The sequence below is a fragment of the Calypte anna genome, chromosome 10, assembly GCF_003957555.1.
Source record: "Calypte anna isolate BGI_N300 chromosome 10, bCalAnn1_v1.p, whole genome shotgun sequence".
NCBI classification, from domain to species: domain Eukaryota; kingdom Metazoa; phylum Chordata; class Aves; order Apodiformes; family Trochilidae; genus Calypte; species Calypte anna.
In genome coordinates, this window is record NC_044256.1 from 8244316 (window position 1) to 8263132 (window position 18817).

An 18817-nucleotide genomic window follows, 5' to 3' on the forward strand; every position below is an offset into this window, starting at 1 on the left:
GAGAAATGAGGCATTTAATGGGTGTTCTGTTTGAGAAGCAACTGGAAATGTCAAATAATAAGCAGAAACCTATACTGGGCAGATACACTGAAGCTCTAATAAAGCATTAGATACATGGAGGAGTAATCTGCATTTTTCATTTTTTAAAGGGAAATACTGAATTGCAAATCTGCTGGAGAGCTCTTAAGAAATGAACCAACTTGGGGATAGAAGAGAAGTCCTTGCCTGAGCAAACAGCTAGTTAAAAGAAAGTAGGAATGTACATGGTAGGAAATGACCTGTGGAGCTCCTGTGCCTCAACATATCTGTAATTGATGAAATGAAGATAAGCAGAAAGGTGACAAATGCTAGACAAGTTCTGATGGTGAAAAACTGCAGAAAGACCTCAGGACATTTTGTGCCTGGATGTTAAAGTGACTGATGAAATTCTTGGTAGATGAAGTTACACATGTGAAAAAATTACTGTGACTAAATGCAAAATGATGACTCTAAGCAGACTAATTCCACAAAGAGCAGCCTACCTCAAAAATGTCACCTCAGTGCCCACCATGAGCCAAGGAAGCCAGTCAAATGCTAGTAAATACACACTTGCATCTGTAATACACTTTCAGTTTGCTCTACCTCAATTTTTAAAAGCATACAGAAGAAAAGAAACCTGGGCCAAAGTCCAGAAAAGGGAACAGAAAGTTGAAACAGCTTCCAGAAATGAAACAGCTTATTATTTCTGTGACTTTGGAAAGTGGAAAATAGACAAACAGGGATGATTTTTCACAGAAAATTTAGTGGTAGGCTCTTTGTCTACTTGATGTTGTGAATGACAAAAGCTGACATGGGTTAAAGAGGATCCTGAAAGGGTTCACAAGAGAGGAAGTGAATTAGTGAATACACAGAAACCACTTCGGGGGCCCCCAGAAACAAACTTCTGGACACAGAGAGAATTTGGGATACACTCAGCTCATCTATTCTGCTTTTGGTCACTCCTGGAGACAGGATTCCAGGCTGGGCACACCTTTGGCCTGGCTGTTCTTACATGTAATCAAACTTCTGCATTAAAAAAATAAGTTACCTTAACTCTGATCATTCTAAAACTGTTCATTTGTCTATATTTAATCACATTACTTCTTCATTTGCCTTACAAAAAATACTGTTACCACCTCCTGCTTTCACTATCATATGCAATTGATTTAATTGCATATAATGTGCCAGAGTGCAGAGACACACAATATGTTCCCATATGACCACAATTATAATTAAAAAAAAAAAAAATCTCCAAAAGCCAAAGTTTGCTCTTCTATGCACTCTTAATACTTTGTAGACTCAATAACCCATGAAATAAACGACTGATGTTGAAATGAAGGACACCTTTGTTTCATAATCAGAATACAAGATGCTTCTGCAGGTATAGTAATTTTCCTTTACCCAATTTGACAAGCCTCCAGGGGAACTTTCTTCATCTATGGCCATAAGCAACAACCACATTATTAACAGAACAGGGCAAAAATGAACAAAAGCCATAGAAGTCTGGTTAAAAATTAACTTAAAGGAAATTACCACTTAATTTCTGCACAGAAAAAAAAAAAAGGAATACAGCAGCTTACCATCTGACAACGTTCGTACAACAACATCTTGGGTTGAGACTCCAGGACCATGTTTATTGTAAGCCACCACCCGGAAACTATACTCAGTGTATTTCTTTAATCCACTAATGGTATAGGAGAGTCCCCCGACATCAACATCCTGTTCATAAGGAACCATACACACAAGCCAAGGTCAGAATCAGGGCTGCAGCTATTAGAAATGTCTTAGACTTTCAGGACAGTAATAAAGTCAAAGCAGGAATGACACCTTTGACACAGATCCAACCTGCAGATCCAACTCACTTGGTTCTGTATAGCCAGTAGTCATAAAGATGTTAATAGAGAGCATGCAGGAGAAAATTCTGCTTATCCAATTTGAATCATAACATGAACACCGGCCTGTTGGGGATCTGTCAAACTTGCCCATTATTACTATGGAAATTATTACAACAAATAGTGGGATGCAGAAGAAGAAAAGGTAATTTTATATGTAGAATAGGACTTTACTATTTAAAAATTTGTGTCAAAATTATTTTAGAAGGTAACAAAAATACTCCTCCCCTAGGTTTTTTCAAAGCTGGAGTCACATTCATATGCAATCAGATGGAAAATTAAATGACTGGGATTAATTCTCCCAAGGTTAAGAATATTCTCAGGTGGCAACATACTGGATACCTTCAGTAGAATTGTAAAAAAAATGAAACCATTAGGCACTCAACACTATCAAAATATCAATCAGTGGATCAAGGAACTCAAGAAGTAAGAACAATTCCAATTAAGGATGTGGCTAATAACTCCATAATTAGCCATTTTGGTAATATAAAATCAGCCAACCATTAAAAACCATGCCAGCATCCTGGACACACGGTCAACCAGAACTGTTACATGACAATTTAGCTTTTATTGGAGTTTTTATCTTGTGATATGATGGACATCCCCAAAAGTTATGTAATGATGATGGGTGTCTAAATAAGCCATCACATAAAATACCGCTTTAATTCAAAGACGTACACATTTCAGGCTGGATTTTTAATTTTAAATATTTCTGTGCTAAGAGCTGAAGGATTCTATTTATCAGAACAATGAACACTTCGCAAGGTTAAAATAAAAAAATGCTGTCAATAGCATTGCTGTATAATGCAGGAAGAGCCAGACTCTGTACCTGTTCCATGTCTTGCCCTTTCTCCATGTAATAGAGCTTGTAGTTCTGGATTTCTCCATTGCCAGACAACGGTGTTTCCCAGGTGACAGTAATGGAGGTGGGTGAACTGGCGTAGGCTCGGATATTGGGTGCTGGACCAGGAAGCTGAACTGAAATGCAATCATGAACTCTGCTCATCACCAAGCCTTACCATTAACATTTGCCATACCTAAGTATTCTGGATTCACCCTCACAAATAATCATCTCCCGTTAAAAGATGGGTATTCTTTCATATTTTAGGATTTCACATGGATTCAACACTGCACGTAAAGGCAGCACCAAAGTTCTACATGAGATCCTGCTCCCAGGGTCAGATACCTCTTGTCCTATGTGATCCGAATTCACAATTTCTTAAAGATTTCCTTTTTGCCTCTTCCAGTGAATGAAAATTTTAAAGTATTTCTTTTGTAACAGAAATTTTAGAGAATTTAACAAAGAATGTCTTATCAGTTCTCCTTAAGGATGAGAATAAATCATATGAGTGTTGGAAAAGCATTTTGAAACTACCCTTTGCAAATGCAACTTCTAACATTCTGGGAAAGGTCATAAATAGGGAAAATCAAAATTTTAAAAAAAAGTCAATCCCAAAGTCAAGAAGACTCAAATTCTTTCCAGCTTACCTTCTGGCTGAGTTGCCACCTTCAGTGGTACTGAGCTTTCTCCAGGGCCGTGCTTGTTCTGAGCCACAACTCGAAAGACATAAACTGTTTCTGGCATCAGGTTCTGGATTGTTACTTGTGTCTCTCCAGCACGACTTGTATTTTCAACTCGTTCCCTTTAGGAAACAATAGATTTGGGAACAGAAACAACCCCTAGTTAGTAAGAGGGTTTTTTTGAGGGGTAAATAAAAGCTGTTGCTAAGATGTACCCTGTCTGAATATATCTAATTTGTTAATGATGTGGTTATTTGTGCTGCACAGACTACTTAATATGCCAAAATTGCTGGTGACAGCTCCTGATATTGTAACTTCTCTTAAAAAAAAAAATGCACCGAAGACACAACATCACAGATTCTAAGTAATTCCTTTGTTATTCTTGTATCAACACACAATAATTCATTGTGACAGTTTATCTTACTGCTCTGAAGCCAAAAGAAGAAATATGTAAGCAGCAGAGAGTCTGATGAGATTTAAGTAATTTTTGTGGAGCTGCCTTTTTTGTATTTTTCAAAGGAGTTGTCTGAATGTACTCTACCTCCAAACTTTACTGAGTTCCTCCTTAATATTTAGATTTGTTAGGGACACCCAGGGGCTCTGACTCATGTAGACCCAGGCTGGCAGCTGTGGCCTTTAGGCTGTTAGCACACAAGTATAGAATCGTAGAATTTTCAGGGTTGGAAGGGACCTCAAAGATCATCTAGTTCCAATCCCCAATGCCATGTGCAGGGACACCTCCCACCAGCACAGGTTGCTCAGAGTCATGTCCAGCCTGGCCTTAAAAAATTCCAGGGATGGGGCTCCACCACCTCTCTGGGCAACCTGTGCCAGTGTTTCATCACCTTCATGGTGAAGAACTTCTTCCTAACTTCCAGTCTAAATCTACCCTCCTCTAGTTAGAGTCCATTCCCTCCCCCATCCTAAAAAGTCCATCACCAGCTTTCTTGTAGGCCCCCTTCAGAAACTGGAAGGCTACAATAAGGCCTTCTCCTCTCCAGACAGAATAACGCCAACTCTCTCTGTCTTCATAGGAGAGGTGCTCCAGCCCTCTGATCATCCTCATGGCCCTTCTCTGGACATGCTCCAGCACATAAAAGGGACTCCAGAACTGGACGCAGTACTCCAAGTGGGGTCTCATGGGAGCAGAGTAGAGGGGGAGAATCCCCTCCCTCAGGCTGCTGGCCACGCTTCTCTTGATGCAGCCAAGGATCCAGTTTAGCTGTCTGGGATGCAAGTGTACACTGATGGCTCATGTGGAACTTCTCATCCACCAAGCAGAGGAATCAAACTCAGGCAACATCTGCCGCATCTCTGCTGCCCTTCCCAGCCTGACCTGTGGGCAGAATCTGTCCCTCTGCAGTGGTTTCCCAGGAATCAGGCCTGTGAGAGGAGAGAGGCTTCCCTCAGCCCAGCGTGAGGATGCTCTTTCCTGGCATGGCCGAGGAGACAGCCTTGGGCTACCAGACCTCCCAGGTTGTCTGCCAGAGCCTGAAGTTATGTTTGGCTCACCATGGAGGCTGACATCTTGCAAGCTGAAAGACACAGTGCAGCTGGGAGAATGCACCCTGTGCACTGAGGCGAGCAGAGGGATTGCTGCCCCTCACACCTCCCAGTCCCAGAGAACCCGCTCCTCCTCTGTGGGAGCACAGGCTTGTGCTGAACAGAGTAAAGGAAGCTTGGTTGGTTCTTACCAAGCTCAGGACTGAGAAGAAGATTAAAAAGATCATTCATCAAGTAACTACAGGCTTTATTTCCAGCACATTGCTGGTGTCACCGGAAACTTTCACAGAGCTGTGCCGGGGTAACACCTACGTCTGCCCGTACTGGAAAGGAGCAGCTTACACCCTATAAATACAAATACCAGCAGTATTACAAAAGATGGAACCACAAACTTTCCCACTGAGAAAATAAAATGGAAAATGTGATGGCTTTGCATACAATTCTTTGCCTTTTGTCTGCTAGACTTTGTTTCTCTCTACAGTAGAGGGCAGATGATTGTCATCCTGATGATTAGCTGCTATTAAATAATATTTAAAGCAGGATTATTCCACACTCTCCTCTCCTACCTTCCAGCCATTATGCTTTATTTTCTGTCATGGAAATATGAAGCCGAAATCCTACTTCTTTTCAAATCAACTAGAACAGTTGATTTAGCATGACTTGGCTAGAAACATTTTGACATCCCAGTTGATCTCTACACTATCACACTGTATCTATACAAGGAAAACATTACCCTCACTGTAACTAAAGACCTGGTAAAACACATTTCCTAGAATATTCTTCTTCATGGAAGCTGAGGTAAAATGGAACTGCATGAAGAGCTTGACATATTTCAGATTTTTTAAACATTTCCATTGTTAGATGAACAGCATCATTATAGCATACTTAAATTTAAAATTTTTAAAAACTATTTATCTTCTTTTAATGTTTATGAAGTATTTTTGCAGGAAACAAGCTGACAGAGACACAAGACACACTCAAGAAATATACCCACCACGAAATGACAAACTGGGGGTGAGGAAAAAGATAAATATTTTCCCTCACTAACTTCCAGTTCTAGCTAGCACAAAATGTTTGCTGGAAAATACATTTTCAAATGGATGGCTTCCTTTAAGATGTGTCTTAGACATAATGACAGTGTTTGAAAACCCAGAATAAGTGCCAACTGATTCACAGATGTGGAGTAACATTCATCTCCCACTGACATGCAAAATGTATTGCATTTTCTGCCTTAAGCATAAGGGTACTCACTGATTTTCTCCAGAAAAAAAAATCAGCAATTCAAGGTTATTATTTAAAATTACACAAATAGTTATAATTAAAAATATTTTAATGGGAAGACAACATTTATCAAAAAATAGACAGGCACGTCAAAGTACTGCTATTTTCAGTAATAACAAGGATCTGTGCACTCCCTCACAACAGTAAGTTAAAAATATGTTGAGATTAATTTAATTAAGTAGCACATGAATCTCTCAGTTATGCCCTTTCTTAGCAAGCCCCAGGCACCTTTTACGAGCTCTGGTGGTTTTAGGTAGGCATAATAGGTTAAAAAAACAGATGGTCTACATGAATAACTACATTACCCTACAGAACATCATGGCTATTCTAACTCAGTCCAGTTTAATCCCCAATTACAGAATTCTGGAAATGACAGTTAAAGTTTAAAATAGCTATCAGTTACCTAGGGGAAAACTTCTACGGTTCAAAACCAGAAACAAGTGTTAATCTAGAAATATGAAGTTTAAAGTTAACTTACAACAGCAACAAAAAAATCATGTAATTATTAAGAAGTGAATATTATCTGTGCCAGCTGTGTCAGCTGGAGAGCCTGGTAGGGATCTCAGAAAGACATTTTGACAGTTTGATTTCACACAACTAAACTCCATTTTCTTTATCTGAAGCACGCTACACTGAACTGCAGGTTTAATATTATTTGAATATCTCATTCATGCTATTTACCACCTTGTATCAGCAATGTGCTGGCTATTTCTTTCATTTTTGTCCATATCTTATAAGTCTGGATTTCTTCTGCCTGAGTGCTCGTCTGAAGTTTCACAGAATTAAACCTCTCCTTGTATCCCCAACACATCTGAATTTTCATACCCTTTGCAGGGGACATGTCTTCAATTTGGAATTCACAAAGGTGAAATAATCTACAAGGAAGACAGTAATTTTTATCTGATCAGATTATCTGAGTTCTTCCAGAGCTGTGACAATGAAGTTGTGATAACCCACTTCATGCATACTCAATTCCCTCAGTAGAAGCCTCACTGATGTCATGAAGCCAACATGAAGATAATGAAGTCCAAAAAGCAGAAACAAGCCACCATCATGACTGATGTCCATGTTTTGAAATGCTTATCTTCCATAGATGGTTTCAGTTTCTCTCTTAAAGAGTAACATCTTCAGTCCCGCTCCAGCCTGCCCAACAGACACTACACACCATCAGAAACAGCTTTAATCCTTTCAGGAGTGATAACTGCTAAAACTTTGGCAGCATTTGAATTTTTCCTGTAATTCCTTGTTTTCTGCTGCTTATAAATTGGGCCTATCTGTTTCTGCAAGCAGACAGTGAGTCTAAAACATGAAACATATAATTTCTCTGGGGGCAGGGGCAGCTGAAGCAGTTGGTGGCACAAAGCTGACATGGGGCATGGGGACATGTGGGCAGAAATCATGTTGAAGTCACCTTACAAACATCTAGATAACTTCAAAGGGAAGAGTTAAGGAACACCTTATGATGGGTGCTGGATCTGTGTATGTCACCTTTCACTGAAGAGACAAAAAGAAACGGAATGTCACTTACGAGCTCATATCTCAGGAACTGCATGCCTTGTATACTGCAGAAATGGAAGTGCTTCTAAAAGTCACAGTACAAAAAAGACTTTCTACAGCCCTTTCAAGATTTAGAGATGTCAGAATGTCTACCTAACAATTTCCATATTAATTTTTTAATTTATTTATTTTTCACAAGGCCAGCGTAAAGGTAAGTAAATCAAATACTTAGTTTGATCACTGCTCAAATACAAGCAAGGTAGAGACAACGCTCAGGTTACTAAATGGATCCAGTAACATGCAATGAAAATGATACATGTAGGAATAAAAATAATGGTATGAGGAGATGGTACACATGCACTTAGAACCACTGCAAAGACAGATTATCATGTATAATTCATGGACTACAAAGTAATCATTTAAGCAGTAATTTCTAATGCTGAGAAGGAAAGGAGGGTTGCACACCCAAGACGGACTGAAAAAATTTCTGACTTCTGGCTGCTGATGCGAGTATGACAACCTCATTATTTTTTAACTTGGTAAACATTTCCACAAGGCCCAACTAACTGGTTAAAATGCACCATGGAACATCACAATGGTAAACAGAACTTTTTTCTTCCCTTTCTATAAAATTTATTGCTTTTCTCTAAATCCTGTCTCAACAGGATTTATTTTATTTTCTAGAGCACCTCCCCTATGAACACGGTTTAAAGAAGTTGAGGTTGTTCAGCCTGAGGAAGAGGAGGCTGCGAGATGACCTTATAGCAACCTTCCAAGATCTGAAGGGGACCTACAAGAAAGTTGGAGGAGGACTTTTTGTACAGGGGTGTTGTGAGAGGACAACAAAAATGGTTTCAAACTTGAGGAGGGGAGATTTAGGCTAGACATCAGGAAAAAGATCATTTCTGTGAGGGTGGTGAGTTGCTGACACAGCTTGCCCAAGGAAATTGTAGATGCCCCCTACCTGGACGTGCTCAAGGCCAGGCTTGATGGGGCCTTGAGCAACCTGGCCTAGTGGGAGGTGTCCCTGTCCATGCAGGGGGGTTGGAACTGGGTGATCTTTACAGTGCCTTCCAACCCAAACCATTCTATGATTCATACTGATCTGTGAAACATTCCATCCCAATTGTCTTTCTGAGGCATAACAAAAAAACTTCCAAAAATCGAAGGTGTGGTGAGAAAATACTGAGTATGTGCTCCAGAAGGACACTTAAACAAATAAAGATTTCACTGAAGTTAATGAAACCACATGCTTATATATAAGCATCAGCTTTAGTACTTTGCTGGGTAAACTTTTTGTGGATCACCTTAACCTGAGCCCAGAGGGTTGCTGCTCAGGAACTAGAAACAGTGGTTTCTGCAGGCTGCCCTGTAGCTTCCTCATTTGTTCACTACAAATGATGAGATGCCTCTTTCTTTGTTCTGCTATTGGCCCAAGAGGAATATTTTTTAGATTTCTATAGTCTTGTGTGTAAAAAAAGGGGATGCCTTTTGTTTCCTTATAAACAACACTTGGTATAAGGAGAGCAAATTACTTTCTAAAAACCCAACAGGTAGAGAGTTACCAACCAGGAACATGCCAGAGGTGAGGCAAGAAGCAAGAATGGTTGGTGAGATCCCACATTTTACCTATCTTACTTAGGATATCTCCAATATGGAGGAATATTGCACCAAAGTAAGGAAGTAGTAGAAAAACAACAATTGTGAGGCAAAGAAAATTTTACTGATTACCTTAATTAATCGTCACTAGCCTGGACAAGATATTTGTCCACAACATTGAGAAAGACTTCACCATAAGTAGCAGAATGCTTAAATTCTCTTCAAATTACTTTCTTAACTTTGAGTCTCATGCTCTAGTCAGGAAGTAGAGGGATCATTTTCTCTTGAGGAATAAATCTGATAAGCAAGCCAATCTGCAATTAATTAAGCATTGCTCAAAATGATGGCTACCTCCATCTTCTTCAAATTCATCACAATGATCTGAAACTGTCATTCTGAGCAGCAGAGCTCAAAAGAAAGAAAAAGGGATAGATTAAACTAAATCATTGGGTAATAGGTCAAAAACTCATGAATGCTTCCCATTCCTGAAATTTCTATTCACAGGGATTACCAGGAGACAATCAACACTTAACTGACACCTACCAAGTGTTCCTCTCTAGAATCAGTCTACATGTACAGAATTTTAAATCCTAAAGTGACTGCTCTCTCTCAATAGCACACTGATTATATGGAAGATGTTTCTGTGCCTGCTGTGGATGGAGTTTATAGCAGTGTCAGTGTTCCTGAAGAGGTGTTATCATCTGTGCTTGCTCTGAGTTTCTAAGCAGTCTGCTAAAAGCAGGTAGCAACTGTTTGCAGTCAATCAAAACCATGCACAAGCACTGTCCATAAGGATATTTATATGCAGCAATGAAGCAAAGAAGAATGAACTCTTCATCAGGGTGCATGAGGGAAGGGAAATTAACCCCTCTGACTCTGAAGCCTGTAAGACTTGTTAATGTCCTGGTTTGGGCCAGGATAAAGGTGATTTTCTGTCTTGTACTTTTGCTTTTAGCTAAGTCTCTTGTAAGTAGTTGCACAGCTGAAATTAACAGCAAGTTTCTCAGACAGTGTGTGCTTCTAGGACTAATAACACTCTATGTTTATAGTTACTGTTGTAGACTGGTGTGCAGAGCCAAGGACACTGCTCAGCGCTGAGGAAAACTTTTACCCTCCAGAATGAGTAAAGACGTCCCACCTGCAGCCCTCCTTTGGGGAGGAACGGACAAGATAGATGCCAGAACTGACCAGAGTATTCCATCCCATATACGTCATACTCAGTATAAATCTGAGGGATCACAAGGGCCAAGCCAGATTTCCTGCTTCCAGCTTCCGGCTGCCTGCCCTTCCTGCCTTCCCTGCTTCCCTTCCTTCACCTGGCATCCTGGAAGGATTCCATCCCTTCCTCTGCCTGTGGTCCTGATTCGTGCCAGCCCATATCTGTGTGTTCCTGCCTCCAGTTCCCGACTCCTGCTGACCCCAGGATTCCAGCCTGGACTTTCCCAGGGCTGCCCTGCAGCCTCGCTGGTGACGTGAGAGTTACTGGGGGAAAAGGGGGGAGGAATGTGGTTTCCATTTTCCTGTATATTTGTATGTATTTAGTAATTTTTCCTTTTTATCATTACTGCTTCATTAAAGTTGTGTAGTTTAGTTTCCAACCCATAAGTCTCTCTCCCTTATTCTCTCTCCTTTCTTTATCAAGGAGGAGAGAGAGATTAATAGAGAGTATATGTTATTCAGTTTAATTGCCGGGCCAGTGTAAAACCGTGACAGCTTCTAAGAAAAGCTTGCAGGACAAAAAATTATGCAAGAGCATGACACATTATACATGGTGAGATCTTTACCTGTTTATACCTTCCTTAGTGTAGAAGATTGAGTAGGTGAGGTTGTCTCCTTGAGGGTCTGATACAGGTGTCCGCCACGTCAGTCTGATGAAGCGAGTGGAGACGAGGGTGGCCACGACGTCCCGCGGGGCTGAAGGCAGTGGTCCTGTTGTAGCTGGTGCTAGATGGTCATTAGTGGCACTGGTCATTGAAGTGGGAGGTAATGTTGGGATGGCAACATCTTGTCATGTGCAAACATTGGGGAATATGAAGGGCAAACATCACCATGGTTTAAAAAAAGAAAGCAGAAAAAAAAAGAAAAAGAAAAAGAACAAACCACAAAAGAAATAAACAAAACCACGATGGGAAACAAAAGAAAATGAACACACACAAAAAAGGCCATTAAACTGAAGGCCAACATGCAGGCAAAGGTAGCTACTGAAAACTAATGGGAAATACTAAGACATGTCACTGTTGAGCAAGCAGACCAAATTTCCATAGTAATGAAGTGGCAAGGGGAAGGGAAGGGTGAAAACTGAGGATCAAATATGGCCTCATAAGAGGACATGTCAGTGGCAAACAATACTTTAATTTCTTTGTAAATCAGGTAAAATAGCAAACATTTAACAAGAAGCCCCAGCTTGTACTATTTATTTTAAAAGACATCCAATGTTCTACTTTATTTCATTACATGCTGAATTAATTTAGACCATCCCCAGTCATAAAATTGACAGAGGAAATACACAAAATCCACGTAAGAAATGCAAACTGATCCAGGTTGTACCATTACAGACTGAAGTTCTTGCACACAGTAACTGCTTCCTGAGCTGCTGGGTTCTGCTGCTGCCAGTGGTAAGACGGGGTGACCACCTTGGTATGGCAACGGAGAGATTTACTCCTAACTTTCACACAGTTCACTGTTTTCTTTCTATCAGTGCTTTTCCTTCCTCTTGTAACATAAATTACATCATTTCACAAAGATATTAACAAGAATAACTCTCGTACCACATGAAACGAAGACTTTACAAACTTTTGGAGGTAAGTCACGTACATCTTTCCGCATTACTACTCAAAAGGTAGGATAAATCTCTGGGATTATTGCATTAAAAGACTGGTAAGTTAACAGCACAAGATATAATGTACAAATAGCTGTTCTCCAAATTCTATTAAAGCAAACCATCAAGTAAATGTAAAGCTTTGGCTGAAAGCTGCAGCACCTCCACTTAACCTACTACCATGTGGATTTGTAGCTCCATAGACAACAAGAAAACTGCACATAAAACCCCAGATTAACCAAGGAAACATTACCTGAACAACCAGTTAATAAGGATTCACACTGAGAACCTATCAGCTGCACTGAGAAGTTGGTTATCATCAACAACCTGATTTTAAAGTCTAAGAAAAACCATGCCAACTGAAGCATGATTTCACTCAAAGGTCTTGAATTGGGAGAACCTTTGTGTTTTCACTTCTGTGTCTTAGGCAACTCCTGACAATGGTGGAAGAGTAAACCATTTGCTTTTCTCAAATTTGCACAGTGGAATACGTGAGCAGAAGCATGAGACACTTCATAGGAAACACCACTGTACACAACACCAAAAGAGTGAATTTCTTGATATCAATGACCACCACCACAAACAAGGCCAAGCTCCAAAGGGACAGCATCAATGTCCTCCCTCTTCCTGTGTGCCAATGTGTCTGCTACTGCTTCATCACAGCTTCCACCTTTCCTGAAGCTCTCGTTCATCTTCCATCTCCTCTCTCAGACACTGCTGATTCTGTCAACTGGGAAAGTTTCACTCCCCAAACACAAACTGGTTTAACAAAATCACCAACTTAATCACATTTCACTTACATGTTTCTTCTTGTTTTCTTAGTAAAATCAAGACTTTTTACTTCAATACTTTTTCAATACTTTATAGGACTCTGCTAGACTCCCAGAGCCAGGAAAATACAATTTTTGGTACTGAAAATACAGATCACAGAGAAACAAGTACACAAGAACACCTACTTAATTATCTTTTTCACACTAACAGCCACAGATCGCAATTAAGTGATCCTCAGCACCCTGCTCCTGATCAATAGACTACACCATTAATTCCACATTCATTGCAAAATCTGAACTATTGTTATGTTCCCATAATTAGGTTTCTTGCAGAAATGAGCCACATTTTAGCTCTTTTTCTGCACTCAGATGAGGCACCTGTGCCCCTAGGGCTGTGTTACTGCAGACTGCTCAGGGCAGGGTCACTGTTCACCCAGCTTCCCCCTTGCTCCATGGCACAGTACAACACACCAAGAGGCAACAGCAGTGTCCTGGGGCAGAGAAGGTTCTAGATGAAGCTAGGAGCACTTAAAGCTGACATCAGTCTGCTCCAAAGTGACAATTACAGTGCCAACTCCATGTTAAATTGATTGATACTCCCAGTTATGTAAGCCAGGCTTCTCCTGTGCTTGAATTTGAATTTCCCTGGACTGGAGCCTTACTTACTGCACCTATCTTTACTCCTCCTCTGTCATGTTGCCACTGAGGAACAAGGTAAGGTCTGCAAAACACCTCCCTGGTGCCCGTAGTTTTCAGCATCTTTCCCAGAGTGCCTGTCTGATTGACTTCCATTTCAGTGCAAACTTTAGATTTCTGTTTACTTTACAGTTCAACTGCATATTTTCCTCTTGCCGAGAGCTTTAATTTCTTAGCATCCTATTAACAAATTACATTAATAACATTATTTAGAAACATGAAACAGTTTGAGAAATAATCTGTAGGGAAGATGTTACTAACAAACAAACCAATACATAAATGTGTTTTACAGATGCAACAGCAACTTCTGAACCAATCTTTGATCAACTGATTCACACAAAAACTGCAACTTACCTATCTTTAAACATGATTCTATTTAGTTAAAATATAATGCAAATATTTTTTAGTTATTAAATTGGAATAAAATGAAAATAATTCATCTGATAAATCTTTAAAATTCATCTGCTTAATCTAAAACAAATCCCACATAGTCATGTATTTGTCTTCCTATAAAATGAAAAAGATCCATTGTTTACTTAAATTATATGCACACAGTGCTTGAAGGACCTGCAGGCATCAAGATGAAGAGTCTGGGAGAGATGCTAAGATTTCCTAAACTCACACAAATCTGGTTTCGTCCTTCCACAAGACTCAAACCCAGAAATATTTCTTCTGACACCATTATAGGTAGATAGGCCAAACACAACAAAAACCTAGCAGCATCTGAAAAATAAACTGTGAACCAAATAAAAGCACAAAGGACTTGTAAATCATACAAGTAAGGTGAGCGATGAAAAGTAAAAGAAAATTCCCCCCATGAAAGCACCAATTAAACACCAGCTTGGTGGCAATTAGGTACTGTTGAGAGCTGTGAACGCATTTAGAAGATTGGGTTTTTCCTTTCCTTTTTTACCCATTCTTCCTCAAAATGCCATGAGTGCCATTACAAACTGATTTGTACGCAGCTATGTGAGCAGAATGCTCAGCAGTGCAGAGCACTGTGTTAATGAGTAATTACACTAAAATTATTTTAAATGCCAATAAGGGAGCAGCTTTATTACTTCAAGCTTTAGAGCACGGTATAACAAGTAATGTGCAAAAAAGCTGCCTCTTTCTAAAATCTATTTTATCTTTTTTTTAAATAAAAGTAAATCACTATATTCTGGTATACTCTTTGTGGGCTTGATCCTACATACTTTAAATCTCATTTAAAAAAATCCAATATTCATATTCAGCAAGTGACATGCTAAGAACATGGAAAAAGAATGACACTGTTGCATGACAGGCATACATACAACAGCTTTATCCTTTTAGCTGCTGCTGATGCTTCAGTTTTTCTCAGCTGCGTTCTTCTATGAGAAAAGAAAAAGTCCTTGCTCAGTTTGACATCACACAAAGGCCGTACAGTTGAGCTATAGCACATTGTCTGATTGGAAAGAAATCATTCAGCAAATAGCTGGCATAAAATGAATCACTCCTTGAATACTGGCTCCACTGCAGTCAGGGGTTGAGAGGGGGAGACTGTGGTTAAATAAATGCTGCTAAGAGGATACATTAGAACTGTCACAATGCAATTTCAATTTTGGATCAATAGACAAGGAAAGCAGGTTAATTTATCTGTCTGCATCTAACAAAGTTAAAAGCTAATAAAAATAAGTTAAAACCAAAGCAAAATATTTCAAGCAGTCCTTTTTTTGCTTCACATGGTGATTTTTCTTATGCTTATGTAGTATACTCAGCCACAGAAGAATGACCAAGCTACTAAACAAATAAAATAATGTTCAGCTACTGAAACATGGTGATTGCAGGACACAGAGAAATCTACCAAACAGGGGAAAGGGTAGGCAGAAAAACGAAAATGTTACTTAACTTTCCACTAGAAATTATTTTTACCCTAAGGTCGTATACTTTATGTGAGATTCCAACATGCAGCTTTGTGCATTTGTGTTGTTCAATCACAAGATTTCCAGCGAAGATAACTCCAGCACAAATCCCACAGACCCAGGTAAGAGAAAATTCCTCCTCTCTCTCCCTCTGGACCTGTCTTTTGCAAACTGCAAGGTTCCCAGCTCTTCTTGCTGTGCAGAATGAAGATGCAGGGACACAGGTCTGGATTGACAACTGCTCACACCAAAGTTTTCTGGGGAGCACAGAAATACCACAAGATTCCCAGATATTAATCACATATGAAAAATGAACCCCACTGCTATTGCCAGAATTCACTGTGGTGAGATAACAGCGTGAATGTGCTTCTCTTGTGCATTCTACCATTGGTCTTTCAGGATGCTGATGTCATCTTTTAAAAACAACTCTGTCAAACATGTGACACCTAAAAACTAGTGATTGAAATGCACTGCTGATTAGCTGATTGTATATTAAAAATATTTTCCATGTTGTCCAACCCCTCTGGTTTAGATTTCCTTTTTCCTCATTTTGTCCTCATGTGCCATGTTATTGGCATAGTCATGGCTTCCTCCTGCTTTGGGCAATAACATCCCCCTCATACAAGTGGATACACTGCACAAAGGAAAAGCACAACAGGGATGCTATCTGCCTACAGCTTTGCTGACCCTGTCTGAATGGTCTGGGATGAGTCCAGCTGCCTCGGACACCTCATGTGAATAACAAGTATGACACTGCTACAACCTGCTTCATGATGGGATTACAGAAATGTATGAAATTAAGATGCATAAACAGTTTAAAAACTAGTTAGTGGTTATATTTGGACTACTCTTGGCCACATTTAAGTTCTCGCAAAGTCACAGTTACAAAACCTGTCAGATGAGAGCACCAGAGATTTCTGAACTGTGGTGGAGGGTACATTTACATCAGAAGGCAGCAGGAAAGGCACTGGGGGTGAACCAGCTGCATCTGAGAGGCCAGCACACACACTGTATGGACCCCAGAAGTTTCCCTTTTGCCCAGCCCTCACACTGAAGGCAAGGGGCAGAGTGCATCTTCCAGTTCAGTTTTGTTTCAAAGACCTCAAGACCCAAGACTACTTGAAGATGCAATTCAATGGGTGAGGAGCAGGAATGGTTATCAAATGTGATTTGACTGCTTTCATGATGGAAATTAAAAGGTTCATGTAGATTTGCCTTCAGAGGACATAGATGACACAGCAAGTAGAGACTATGGTATGTATTTTACCATAGAGAATATGACCTGGCTAACCGAAGAATCTGGGGGACAAGTGAAAAATCTGGGGCTTCAGTGAGTGGTTAATATGTAGCATTTCAAAAGAAAAAAGGTTGCTCTTCATATGGATTTCAGAATGGAATTTACAGCTTTTAAATATAAATAAATCTTTAATTTCAGCAACTGACATACCATAACAACTAAACTCAGCAATTACTGTTTTGCAAAGTACTAACTGATATTTTGCAAAAAAAAATCAGTTGGGAAAAATATGACCTAGGACAGGCAGATATACACCTTGTATAATTTAACTGTATTTTAACTGCATATCAGTTAAAAGAAAAAATACCTCAGAGAAGGTACTGATATGTTTAACTTTGACTTGGGCTATTCAGATAAAACCGTTTGCTCAGTAAATAATATTTTTCATAGAACTCACTAATTAACTGAATCCAGAAAGAGAAAACAATACTTTCAAACACTTTTCTTACTTTTTCCTAATGCACTGTTTTTCTGAATTTGACATTTAATATATGATATTATTTCTCTTGGATTGGAGAAGAAGGATTTGACTTTGATCAGGACTGATACTGCAAAGAATCAGAGTTAAAAGCCACTGATTTTCTTTTTTACACTTTTCCCTAACAGTATTAAAAAAACACAACCACAGCAGTAGTTGGTGGCAATGCAATAAGTGTGAACTAATAAAATGAAGTCATGAAAATGAAACAATAAAATAAAAGTCCACGGTATACAACTATCTTTTAAAAATTTGCTTTATCTTGGTTTTGTTCTCCCTCCCCCGGGTTTTTACCCATATTGAGCTGTTGTCTTTCTTCAAATGCTTAATACATAAATTTATGACAGAAGGGATATCGCCTTGCTATTCCTAACAGTCCCCTGTATGACACCATAATCAAAGAAAAAAAGGTTAACTGATGCTAGTAAGTTCTAGTAGAAGAAATGGCCACCATGCTGAAGTTGGTACTTTGTCTAAGTGCATTTGTTACAATAACTGAATCATTTCCTTCCCTTGCAAAACCTTATGAAAAGGAATCTATCAGACACTTGTGCTTTTACTAAGAGGTGTTTCCACACAAAACTGAAAAAGTGAATCAACAAGGAAAGAGGACTGTATTAAACTAAAGTCTGGTGTGTTTAATGGAACAAACATGCCCTGAATCTCCTGGATTTCATGACAACCACCAGCACCCCCAAGCACCTGGTGTGAGACACGGATCTGTGCATGTTTGACATGAATGTAAGAGGACAACAACATTTACTATTTCAGAGAAAATTCAGAATTATACCAACTGTGCCTCGTGAGGACATTTGAACTGCAGAACTTTGTGTGTGATTCTGCTCTACAAGGAAATGTCAGAAAAAGAAAACACAGGAGAACATTCAGACCACCATCGACACGGCAGCACAGCTGTGGCCATCTGCACTTAAAGCCTACTGAACTTGAAATTACTTCTACAATTAAAATAGCACAGATCATTCAGGAAGGCAATGCACATCTGCTGAGGAACTGACCCTACCAAGGAAGCTGCCTGAGGCCTGCACCACCGTGTAGCTGTGATGGCCAGGGATACCAAGCTCATAGATCAAAACATACAGTTTTTCTTTTATATTGCATTTTATACATTGTTTGCTATGATTAACTGAAAAATCCATTAGCAATGCTTACCATGGCATAGAAAAGACATTTGGTACCAAAACACACGTGAAAACAACAGAATCTTTGACAATAGGAGGCTTTGACAATGGTAATGGTGACTTTTTTTTTTTAAGAAAAAGCATGTTCACATGGAAACAGTATCTTCATGTCTCTTTGTTTCACCATAATGACTGCCCCCATTGAAAGGGACAACAGAACTGTGAGAGAAGAAGCAATTGGAGAACTGTGCCAGGCTGAGGAACACCCAGCTCCAACTGAAGCATATCCCATCCCGCCCTGGGAGTCGATCATTCACCTGGACCTACAGGGAAGCTATTCCAAGGAGCTAAACCTGGACACCATCATCCTCCTCAGTACTATAAAACTTCTTGCTACTTTCTCATCCTAAGTCAACTAACTCCTT

At 39.6% G+C, this 18817-nt stretch overlaps 1 protein-coding gene across 1 annotated transcript in view; it reads right to left on the reverse strand.

Annotated features, from left to right (window-relative positions):
• Window positions 1–18817, reverse strand: part of NEO1 (neogenin 1) — a 194748-nt gene that overhangs the window by 30578 nt on the left and 145353 nt on the right. Inside the window, exons 8-11 of the mRNA XM_030457311.1 lie at window positions 11096–11315; window positions 3399–3553; window positions 2740–2888; window positions 1599–1737 (exon numbers count right to left, since the gene is read on the reverse strand). Coding sequence (XP_030313171.1) covers window positions 1599–1737; window positions 2740–2888; window positions 3399–3553; window positions 11096–11315 — 663 coding nt within the window. The remainder of the gene's footprint in view (window positions 1–1598; window positions 1738–2739; window positions 2889–3398; window positions 3554–11095; window positions 11316–18817) is intronic.